General features: G+C 46.0%; 3 protein-coding genes across 4 annotated transcripts in view; 2 read left to right on the forward strand and 1 right to left on the reverse strand.

The window, feature by feature from the left end:
* The first annotated feature begins 287 nt into the window (after window positions 1-287).
* Window positions 288-4,294, forward strand: LRRC59 (leucine rich repeat containing 59). 2 transcript variants are annotated; one of them, XM_026046746.1, is made up of 7 exons: window positions 288-423; window positions 695-754; window positions 1,004-1,162; window positions 1,493-1,597; window positions 2,262-2,334; window positions 2,778-2,951; window positions 3,532-4,294. In XM_026046746.1, exons 1-7 carry the CDS (start codon window positions 325-327, stop codon window positions 3,756-3,758), a joined length of 897 nt encoding a protein of 298 aa, XP_025902531.1. In that variant the 5' UTR covers window positions 288-324; the 3' UTR covers window positions 3,759-4,294. The 2 variants fall into 2 exon arrangements, with proteins under 2 accessions (XP_025902531.1, XP_025902530.1); XM_026046745.1 differs by lacking the exon at window positions 288-423 and adding an exon at window positions 521-614.
* Window positions 4,295-5,719: 1,425 nt separating this feature from the next.
* EME1 (essential meiotic structure-specific endonuclease 1) lies at window positions 5,720-10,582 on the reverse strand. The gene is made up of 8 exons (XM_026046843.1): window positions 9,874-10,582; window positions 9,664-9,791; window positions 9,383-9,475; window positions 8,645-8,766; window positions 8,039-8,174; window positions 7,616-7,731; window positions 6,833-7,022; window positions 5,720-6,409 (listed from the first exon to the last, which is right to left on the reverse strand). The coding sequence occupies exons 1-8, from the start codon at window positions 10,580-10,582 to the stop codon at window positions 6,233-6,235; spliced, it is 1,671 nt and encodes a 556-aa protein (XP_025902628.1). The 3' UTR covers window positions 5,720-6,232.
* Window positions 10,583-10,719: 137 nt separating this feature from the next.
* MRPL27 (mitochondrial ribosomal protein L27) overlaps window positions 10,720-11,401 on the forward strand; it is a 3,381-nt gene continuing 2,699 nt past the window's right edge. The window contains exon 1 of the mRNA XM_026046844.1: window positions 10,720-10,741. Within this exon, the coding sequence (XP_025902629.1) occupies window positions 10,720-10,741 (22 nt within the window). The remainder of the gene's footprint in view (window positions 10,742-11,401) is intronic.

Raw genomic sequence — 11,401 nt, forward strand, 5'->3', positions numbered from 1 at the left:
GGATGCTCTGAGATGCCCCAGAAAGGGTGGGACATTCTGGGATGCTTCAGGGAGCACTAAGATGCTCCAGGATGCTCTGGGATGCTGCAGGGAGCACAGGATGCTCTGGTATGCTCTGGGATGCCCCGGGAGGCTCGGGATCACTCCCGGATGCTCAGGGGGGCTCCCGGACGCCCCGGGGAGCGCGGGCCGCTGCGGGCGGCTCCCGGCGGGGCTCCGGGCCGGCAGGGGGAGCTGCGCGGCGCCGGCCGGCGCGGCTGGCGGGCGCTGGCGGCCGCCGCGCGGACGTGGACGCGGAAGTGTCTGCGCCGGTCCCGCGCGGCCATGGCGCGCGCCAGGGCGGGGACCCTCAAGGACAAGCTGGACGGCAACGAGCTCGACCTGAGTCTGTGCGACCTCAGCGAGGTGCCCGTGCGCGAGCTGGTGAGTGTGGTCTTCCGCGGCGGGAACCGAGCGGCCAAACGGCGCCCTGGCAGCCGGAGCCTCCTAGGATAAACCCGACCTCTCAAACCCCAATGATTCCGTGATTCCCATCGCGGCGGCAACTGCCGACGAATTCGCCCGCGAGCGGAACGCAAGTGACTACAGCAAAACCAGCACGGCGGAGCAGCGGGGTGCGCGTGCACAGATCTAGCTATACATCCATCCAAATATATATATAGAATGTTGATTCAGTTCTTTGTTTCCCTTTCAGGCTGCCCTGCCGAAAGCTACGATCTTGGATCTGTCCTGTAACAACCTCGTTTCCCTGCCGGTAAGACGCTAGGGAGCCTTGCTGGACGTGAGGGCAGGCCGCGAGGAAAGATTCCGAGCAAATGACACGAGGTGCCGTGGGAGGTTGGGAACTGGCACTTGTCTCATCCCGGGGCTGGCTGCATGACGACACCGCTGCTTAACGGGGGTGGTAATGGGAGCTTTTAGTGAGGCAAGCAGAATGCAATAGGACGCGTTTCTCCTTCGAAAGAAGCTCTTTCTCCTTGTTTTTTTTCTGCCTGGGTTTTAGTCGGACTTCTGTAGTTTGATGCATCTGGTGAAACTGGATTTGAGTAAAAATCGGCTCCAACAACTGCCCTTGGACTTTGGCCGCCTGGTCAACCTGCAGCACCTGGACCTTCTGAACAACCGTTTAGTCACCCTGCCAGTCAGCTTTGCACAGCTCAAGGTAAAAGCCACTTGCTAGGCAGTTACGTAAAGCTTGGGAGGCAATCCAGGGTCTTGTGATTCCTCTCAAGTTGTTCTCTCGGCTAAAGCATCGGTTCTGCTCACTACTCATTTCAAAATTCATCTGGGCTCTGCAACGCAGCTCAGTGGAAATTACCTCATTTCTGCTGAAGCAACCCCTGCCTGAGCTCTCTGCTCATCTTCTGTCCCTGCTTCATTTATCTGAAATTTAAGTAGCTTTTTGCTGCTGTTTAGTATTTCTAGAATAATCACAAGACCGTGCGCTGCGCGTGTGCTCTTACAGCCTCCCGCTTGTCGTTCCTTTCTGCAGAACCTGAAGTGGCTGGATCTGAAGGACAACCCCCTGGATCCTGTTCTCGCTAAAGTAGCAGGGGACTGTCTGGATGAGAAGCAGTGTAAACAGGCTGCTGTCAGGGTAAGGAATCTACTTGCCATTTATTTTCCATTCTTGGGTTTGCTGGTTGCTGTTTTTTCTCCTATTGCTTAGCAGGTTGGTCTGCTACTGCAGCAGTTTGAAATTTCTTCAGGTGTTGGTAATCATGCAGTGAATTTATTGCCTCCTTGCCGCAAGGTTCTTTTTCATTAATGGAGTTAAAGGTATTAAATGCTGGTTGCTAGGAAAGCACAGATACATTTAGGCAAATAATCCATGTGCAGCCTTACACTGTACAGTACGACAATCTCTCACAAAGTGCTGCCAAACTATAAGCTCACATGAATAGTTGTTGCTGGGAGCTGTGCAGCAAGAATAGTTGTCTGGGTCTGTGTTGCTGCCTTGTACTAAGAAGTCAGGCTCATAAAAGAACAAGTGTTCTGTGATGCTCTGTATTAGCTAGCAGCAGTTTGCCTTGCTTTGTAATGAAAATACCTTTTTCTTAACTGCATGGACTAAAACGGGAAGGTCAGAGTTCTCCTTGGAGCCATACCTGTAAGGCTAAGTCCTCTGCGTGCAAATATATCAGATGCTCCTGCTGAGCATCTTCTGCCAGTTGTCAGCTCCACTCTAAGTGTTCTGTTTTGAAATGAGCATGCAAAGAACCTTCTGCATTTCTCCCATATTGTTTTCTCGAACCTTGAAGGTCCTGCAGCATATGAGAGCAATCCAGTCTGAGCAGGATCGGGAAAGGCAACGGAAGCTCCAAGCAGAGCGAGGTAGGTGTAAAGAGCCCTCGTGCACTCTCTGTTGAGGACTGATCCTGATCTCTGTTACAAACCCAAACACACTCACAGCCATCTAACAAATACCTGTAACTGTCACAGTTCTGAGGACCCAAGGAGTCCTGGGGAAGGAGGGAGAAAGACAGTTTGGGATAACTGCGTAGTTTCTTGTCTGGAAAATAGTTTGGTTCCCTAGAGAAAATGTGCTACAGGTTACACATAAAAAGGATGAAGGAAGAACATAGGATTTACTTTAAGAGAAACCCTAAACCACAGGGAACAAGGCGGAAGGTATGTAGTATTTTAGAGAAATAATTCAGAGTACTTACTTGACTGTTTCCCTAGTACAGTGGGGAACAGGTAAGCATGTGATAAGGAACAAGGCAATGAAATCCATTCACATCAAGAGAAAAAAAAAATCTTGTATTAATCCTTAGAAATGGAGAAGAAACGCGAAGCAGAACAGCGAGCAAAGGAAGCTCAACAGAGGGAACTGCGGAAGCGAGAGAAGGCAGAGGAAAAGGAACGCAGAAGACGGGAGTACGATGCTCAGAGAGCTGCAAAGCAGGAGATGGAAAAGCAAACTAAAAAAGAAACTGTTCAGACGCGAAGTAAGTTGCCTCCACAGTGGGTCCAAGTATTCTGTAGAGACTGCTATGTAATATTTGAATTTGTAACTTGAGCACAGCATAGGAAAAACAAGTGGAGTAGAGTACTACCCTAGAGATTGCATCAGTCTTCCTCAGATTCTGATGGTGAGGAATGGTCAGAGTTGTAGGGAAACAGCACAGTAGGAGAACTTGTTGGAAATCTAACAGGTGAACAGCTGGAGGAAAACAAGACAACACTTCAGTATCTTTGACTGATGGCTGAGCCACAAGATTCCTAAAATTTCCTAAGCAGAACTTTCCTCCATTCATTTCTTTTTGAATGAACTGAGATCTACGTACAAAACAGAACTTGGGCAATAAAGGTGCCTCACACCCTGCTCATTTCCACCTGAATCAATCTGAAACGTTCATCCTAGAGGGGTAGATCCTCTGCATTTATTTACTAACATGTAAGGGGTAAGAATTCATGACAAAAGACAGCTATAGAACTAGCTATGGCATCTTACGTGAGCTTCTATTTTCCCGATATAGATTGTTCAAAGATGTTTCTGATTCTCTCATGGAACTGTTCTTGTTGCAGAGCCTCCCTCCAACTCCCGTCCACCTCAACCACCGAGGCGCAAGCACTCCTGGTCCCGCTCGGTGTTGAGAGTCCTGCTCTTTGTGCTGCTCTGCATCCTCTGTACTTTGGCAGTCTGCAAGCTGACAGAGCTGCAGCATCAACCTCTGTGCATCAGTGTGAACACTCTCTATGAGGACGTGGTAGCTGCTCTGCAAAACCACAAAACCCTGCAAAATATGCTGTGATTCTCCTGGATGGGCACTTGCTTTGTCAGCATCTCCTTCCACCATCTACGCAGCCAGAATTCCTATGGAATTGTGTTCTGATGAAACTGCTTTTAATCAGTCAGCATTGATTTGCTGGTCCACTCCACACAGAGCAGAATTGCTGTTCAGATCATCTTTGCTGTGCATGTTTCTCAGCTGGCCTGTAATTCCCAGTGTTTGCCCACATTAACTTAAAACTTGTTAACACTTCTTACCTCCCAAAGGTTTTTGGCTAGATTGTAATATGTGGAAAGCTGCCAATTAACAGGAGTGTGTGTGGGGGGAAAAAAGCCTCTGGTTATCTACATATCTATAGCTCTGTAAGGGAGGTTGAAAGTTTTTTAATGCATATCCATTTCTTGTCATTTGTATTCATGCTAAAATTGGTGATATGGCTGTATGGGGATAACATATGTAAGGCCCACTCCGGGACCAATTACAAGGCTGTAGGATGGTTGTGCATCCGTATGTTGGAGTGAAGAAGATGATGTACTATTGAAAGCTGAACATTTTCAATACAACAATTTTCGCAGCATTTTGTCTTGATTGGATGCTTATGTTGCTAATATAGAATATGCTTACCTTGCTTTTTTTTTTTTAAAGAAACTATAATACTAGTTTACTAGTATTTACTAGAATACTATAAAATGCTTCCTGGCTAAATACAGTAACCATTACCTTTAGCCATCCAGGGCCAACAAGGCAGCTATAGTTTAGGAAGGACTTCTACAGACTGGCTTTTTGGGTGTAAAAATAGGAGAGCTGAGAGACTGCAGAAAGTCAGTGGGTAAGTGCCTGTTCTTGGCTTCCAGTCATAGCAGCACTATGCAACACTGGGTGGCACTGGTGCAGCATCACATACTGAGGCAGTCTTGGTAGAAATAGGCTTCACCTCGGACCTCTTGGAAGGGCTGGGACCTGGAGCCTTTTGTATCTTAAGAAAAAAAACTCAGTTATGTGACAAGCAGTGGGCAAAAGCCTATAAATTATTTGCAGTTAAGGTGCAGGGAAAAACAAATAGAAGCTTTTCAAATCCTTGAAAGAATTGAGTGCTAAAATGAATTGAAGTATTTGTGCATATAATGGTCTAAGAGCAGGTTCCAGAGAATAAGCACTAGCAGCCTCCACCAGGATGCGCATACATGAGTCATCAGAAATGCTCCCAATTATTGCTGGCAAGAGCAGTGCCATGATTGAAAGTGTGTATCATTTCATAGAAGCAGCAACTCTTCATCCTTGTGTAGCCTAAGGATGAGGCAGTGGCTTCTGAACTACCTTGGGGAGAAATGCAACAAGAATTCAAGCTAAAGGGAAAGAAGAGCGGCGTACCTCTCTGCTTAGACGTATTTCTTTTAAAGCTTCCCTGAAACTACTGTAGCCTTTGCAGTTGATATCTAACTTATCACATCCTTAAAACAGTTCTTGCTTAGTATCCAGAAGTGTCCGAACATGACAAACAACATCCAAAGCAACATTTCCTCTTGGCAGAAATGCCTTCTGGCAAGAATCTTCTGCTGTGTGTGCCATCTAAGAGATGGTGCTGCTTATATTAGCAAAGTTAACAAATACCAACCTATTAAGGCTTATTAATTCAAGTCAAAAGCAAGGCAAAGATACCTGCTCAATGTGTGAAGCTGGTGTAGCTGCTTGATATTTTTCATCCGAAGACAATTCCAGTGGGTAAATTCCATTCATTGTGTGCAGTTTAATTTACTCTCAGCATTCCTCTCAGTAAGTACTTTTGTAGTGAAAGACCTCAGCTGTCTTTGTGTATACACATAAGTGCTGATGGCTTCAGGGACAGTCAAGCACGTTCCCCAATCTAATTAAAAGCAAGATTTTTCTGCCAACTGTTTAGACCTCATAATTCCAGCCCATATAATCAGATTTCAAGACCCTCTATAGATTAAGCTGTCTGGAGACTGAATCAGGACAGTCTGAATTTATATCTGAAAATTAGTCTTACTCATTCCCATCTGCCACAGTACAAAATATAAACAGGGTTATTTCATGAGATAAAGCTCTTCTGTCTCACCACAGCAGCATGTTGTGTCTTCCATTACGATTTTTCACACTGGAGAGCAAAAGTAACTACTTTCAGTTTAGGGTACAAGTAGAAAAACACAGTTTCTTTAGAACACATAACTGTTTTCAGTCGAGCCTACATGCAAGAAGTAATGAATATTAGATACAATTTATTTCCTAGGAAATGAACGTAGCTCTTTACAAATTGGAAGGTACTATCAATATTGTAGCCATGTCAAAATCAGGGTCCCATGGGAGATGTTCGCTGTGCTCCTTGTGTAGACTCCATCCATTAGCAATTTTAACCAACTTTCTTCTACCATGATAAAAATGAATTGATTTTTAAGTCTTTAAACTAGGAGTCATGATTGCATTTAGGATGATGAATATTTAAGTCAGGCAAACAGAAAAATACTCGTTCCCTTGGGTTACTCTGTGAAATCCAAACAGAGATCAGGATCATGGGAAGTCATCTGCAGGTAGATTCGTCTGGAGAGCTCTGGTCCGATGCGTCGCGTGGTGGCTGTCACACCCTCACCACGGCGCACAACGATATTAGCCAGCATGTTTTCCTGCTCCTCCTCTGAGGAACATTTGCTGTAGGCCTAAAAGCAGTATAAAGGAATGATGGTAGCATCCACTTGCATCCATTTCAAAAAAAAAAATCCAAAGTTAAGCACCTGTGACTGCTCTTTCACAATTTGCACTCATTTTTCACTGAACTCTCGACAGACGTCAGATGTGAGATTAGAGGTAGATAGAGAACCTATTCTACTTCATTAAGAGAACAGACTCACTTAAGATGAGCATGCAGATGCAAAAGGAAGAAGTGAATACGTCAGCTTAATCAGCCAGTTCCTCAGTACTAAGTAACCTGTTCTGTAAAACCAAAGCAATAGGTGCAAATAAATCAGTTTCTTCAGTACCTCAGTATAACAGTTCATATGGAATTGATTGCATTACAATTATATCAATTAAAAATTAGTCAGCTGTATGCACAATGCTTAGTATTTGTGTAGCATCCGTACCTGAACCAGAAGCTGAGGAGAAGGGTATGCAGACACAATAGCTTCTGCCATGTCAAGGCTGACCCGGTTAAATTGCTGTATCTGCCTTTTCCAAACTTCTAAGAGACCCTTACCGGTGCGATCCACCTTCACACCTCTGCACCCCTCATTCTCTACGCAGAAAGAGAATCCTGTATTTTCCCGCTCTCTCCTATGGAGAATAAAGGATAGGAAAATGAATGAGACACTGAAGCTCTGAAACAAAATCTCATTTTTGCATCTTTTGGTATATGGAGAGAGAAAGATAGATAAACACTTCTCACTCTGCACTGTTACAAATAAATGCCTAAAATGTGGTTGTATTTTCTCTAAGGACATTATCAATTTTCTTGTGCTAAGGGTGTTGTTGCTGGTCTTGTGTTAAGAACCAGTCCCATACTTGGAAGAAATCCTAGTACAAACCAAGATGTATACACAGTGGGAAAAAGAATGCACATTCAGGCTGCCAAAGATAATAGAATGTTTTATATGCCATTTTTAGAGACATCTCCTTTTATATCTGAAATACAGCAGTTGCTGTGACAGGAATGTTGATTGTTTAAGACCACACAAATAGTCTTAAAACATAACACAAACTCTACTTGGAGGAAGCAGCATCAACAGTTTTTCTGCATTGTCTGCTCCTTTAAAAAGCATTACACTGTGTTGCACCTCAATACAGCTGTATATCTGTCATTCCTCCCCAGTAATGCTGAAAGTTAAACCTCTCCCAGGAAGATATTAAAAACTCATCTGCCTACTCACTTGTATGGGGCTTCAGCCACTGCTTTAGTGAACATACTGACAAACTCCGCGAGCTCCTCTGGGCTCTCAGCAAGTCTGACTTGGACATTTGTCTGCAACAGCAAATCCACTAATGCCTGTAAACAACAGGGGAAAGAATAATTGAACAATTCATCCTCTTATCCCATCAAATTCCGCTCTTATCTGAACAAAGTAAGGATTCATCGCATCTGCTGCAGGACGAGGCCATCCACACTCTCCCCGTTATGTGAGCGGCCAGCTTGAGGCACTTGGGAATTGTAGGGGCACTCTGTTCCGGCAGTTTCGAGCCACTTCAGCTGACTTAGCTCCTCAGTGAAGAAAAAGCACCACTGGATGAAACACTCACTTAGCGGCAGACAGGAACAGAGACAAGTACTGCATGCATGTTCTAAAGGTACTCACATCTTCCACATCCAGTCTGGACACATCTGGACCAGAATCCTTAGCTTTCCTTTTTCTCCGTTTTCCCTTTTCCTCTGCTTGGTCTCCATTCACTGCTTCTGGTCGCAGCCTCTTTTTGGACTGAGTTCTGAGAGAGCTAATAGGAAGAAGACAAGGTGAGGAGGTCATGTCAGCACCAACAGCAGAGAAGATCAGCCTGCTGTGGAGTGCCCAACAACTCAGTGCCACCACCCCTACTAGGAGATACCAAACAGAGCAAACTGTCAAGGACTATTACATACAAAAACTTTGCATCTGATTATGAAAATTCCTCAGCAGCAAATTTGGGGGAGCTAGGACAGTGTTCAAAGGAAGTATAGTGTTACATCGTCTACCTCTTCTCATGCTCTACCCTGGATATTTGGTGTTGGTCACTCATGGTGACAGGCTAGGTGGAGCTTTTTTTCTGTTCTTATAAAACAGATAGCAGATAGTTCTGGGTAAGAATATGTTTTACGTTCCAGTTTTTGCTAGATGGAATTAATGAAAATACATATGATAGTTTTCAATGCCAGAGAAAACATAAAACCTTTGCAGGGGAGGAAAAAAAAAAAAAAAAAGACTAACTCGAAATAACTGTCTACTCCAACTACCACCAGTGCCAGTATCTTCCCAGGCATCTTCTCCATTACATGAGCAACAAAGCTCTGTAATGTCTCCTTCTGTCCTTCTGTGCAGCCCTGGGTCTCCTGCAAGGAGCAACAGGAAGAAAAAGAATAAATAAGAGAAGAAAAAGACTTAAACAATTTGCTTGGACAGGATAGACCAGTTCTAGAACAGAAGAACTCATGGCCCCAATTCTGCAACTGGATCTTTGCAAATGATGTCTGCTCACACATCTCCTACATGGTCAAGCTGTAGTTTCCTGCTCTGAGTCTGCCCATAAGCAGAGATGCCTGAGCGTGTCTCAAGCCTCCTTCCTACATAGCAGGAAAGGAGATTCTATTCTTGACAAACTGAAAAACTGTCAATGCTGAATATTTGCAGAGTTTTGAATTAGGATTTTTCCTAAATTCCTATAAATCATCCTTGATCCGTCAATATCTACCAGGACAACGTCACCTCAAAAATCTATGGAAAATGGAATTAGAAAGGATAGCTTGCACCTGCTATTAGCTTTGTTACACAACTTTGGTTTTGATCCAATACTTCTAAAACTAGTTAGTTTACTGGAACCTTCACTTCCTTCCCACACTAAAACCTTCCTGCCATGAAAAGAGATGACAAGAACTTCCCTTTCAGCAAGACATATCCAGAGGGTACAAAAAATAATAATAAAAAAAAACAAAACATGAGCAGTCTCACTTGTTTGTAGTTGTGAACCATGAACAAAAACTCCTCCAAGCAAAGCAGAACTAGGATATTTGGTTCTTCTGTCCATTCATTTTCTTCATCACTCTGTATAGACATGAAAATAGAAAACAGACCAATAGTTTTTTGTATAACCACTCCCTCAAAATGCTTTTCCCCTCCTGAAGCGGGAAGAAGTTTAGAAGACAGCTACTAGGGGTACTAATGACTACTGCTATTCAGTGCAAAGAGGAAAGGAAGAAAAAGGCAAGAATATCAAGATTTTGTTCCCACACCTGAGACAATACAGCCCGTCTCCTCCAAGTGATGCTGCATGGAACAGCCTGACTCTCAACCACACAGGAATAATTCTTAGACTGCAGAGCGCTGAGGACCTGGTCACCACCTTCAACCTGTAAGAGAACTGGAATTGGTGCAAGCATCAGACTTTCACAGCAAGAGCTGGGAGCTAATCCAAGACAGATGCACGCCGTGAGGAAAAGTACCTGGATCTAGCACCACTGTTATGTATTTCTGGCACTCCCCTGGTCGCTGAGCTTTCAGCATCTTGGCAAGGGTCTTCTTCCTTTCTTTTTCCTGCTCCTGCTCCCTCTTCCGCATTTCGCGCTCCTTTCTCCTCTGCCACGCAGCCTGAGAGGCTGCCTCTCTTTCCTTCTGACTATATTTTGACCTCTTTGGAGGGGGAGATGCTCCCACACTTGCGTCTTTACCTGCCAACCTGCTACTTTGCGCTGCCGAGTTAGACAAACAGTCTGTTTGCAGGCATGAGGATGACTTCCCAGAACTGCATACAGCACCATTCTGGCAACTCTGCGACACTTCTTCAGACGGTGACAGGTCCCTCAGGACCTCAGAGGGCTTTGAAAGGGACTGTCCTGTGTCAGGAATCAGAGTGGAGCTCAGGCAGCGCCCTGTTCTCTCAGCTCCACTTGCAGCATTGCCCTGCTGGGCTTGGAAAACGCTCTTCTGGCAGAGCCCACCACCCTGCAGCTTCCCCTTCAGCCTCTCCGCCAGCGGGACGATCTCTTCCTCACTCTCGCTCCCACTGCTCAGCACCACCACCGCACCCGGGCAAGCAGCCTGGCTGCCCGCCTCCCTCCCCGCCCTCGAACCGGAGGGCGAGGAGCCCCGCGGAAGCGGCCGCTGCAGGAAGGGGAAGACGGGCAGCACCTCCTCATCGCTCCCCTCCGCCATCACCAACGGCTTTACCTCAGGGTGCCACCAACGCCGCCCTGCGCGCGCGCGTGACGGCTGCGCATGCGCGCGCGCTCGGACCAACCGCCACCCGCGCGCGCGGGAAAGGGAAGGTGACGTCAGCGGCCGGGGGCAAAATGGCGGCGCTGAGGCAGCTCCGTGAGTGAAGCGCGAGGCGGCGCGGGGCGGGAGGCCGGGAGCGGAGCGGAGCGGAGCGGAGCGGGGCTGCCCGCCACGCGGCGGGGGCTCTTCTTTGATCGCTTTGCGCTGCGCCCCATCCCTTCTGCCCTTCCAAGGACGGAGAATCGCAGCGGCCCCGTCACTCTGCTCAAGGGGGGGAAAAAAAAAATATTTTGGAAAAACGCATTTCGTAAACACAACGTAGGGAGTAAGCAGCAAGGCGGGGGCTCCCGTCGCTGTGCAGTGCTAGGAGGCTGAGAAATCCCTCTATGTTACCCAGAAGTGTTTCAGTCGGGAATACTGCTGCAATTCCTGCGTGCAGGGCAGCGTGTTTAACGTTTAGTCTTGATTTTCAGGGTGATTCTTATCAAACTGCAAACTCCCTATCTTGGTGTTTCACTCTATGCATGGTCTGTGCCCCCCTCTTGTGTGATGGACCGAGATTCACTTTTCCTTAGCCATTTTCTTTTCATACGACAAAAATACAACTAGCCAGCAGCAGGTTGATCATTTGTTTGATAGATGCAATTTAACTAGGTTCTAACTTCATATAATTTATGATTTATATGATTTACGGAGCTATATGATTTATGGAGCTATAAACCTCTGTAGACCCCATTCATCTTTCCTCATTTCTCT

Source organism: Nothoprocta perdicaria, unplaced genomic scaffold, assembly GCF_003342845.1.
Source record: "Nothoprocta perdicaria isolate Ctin4 unplaced genomic scaffold, notPer1 scaffold_46, whole genome shotgun sequence".
Taxonomy (NCBI): Eukaryota; Metazoa; Chordata; class Aves; order Tinamiformes; family Tinamidae; genus Nothoprocta; species Nothoprocta perdicaria.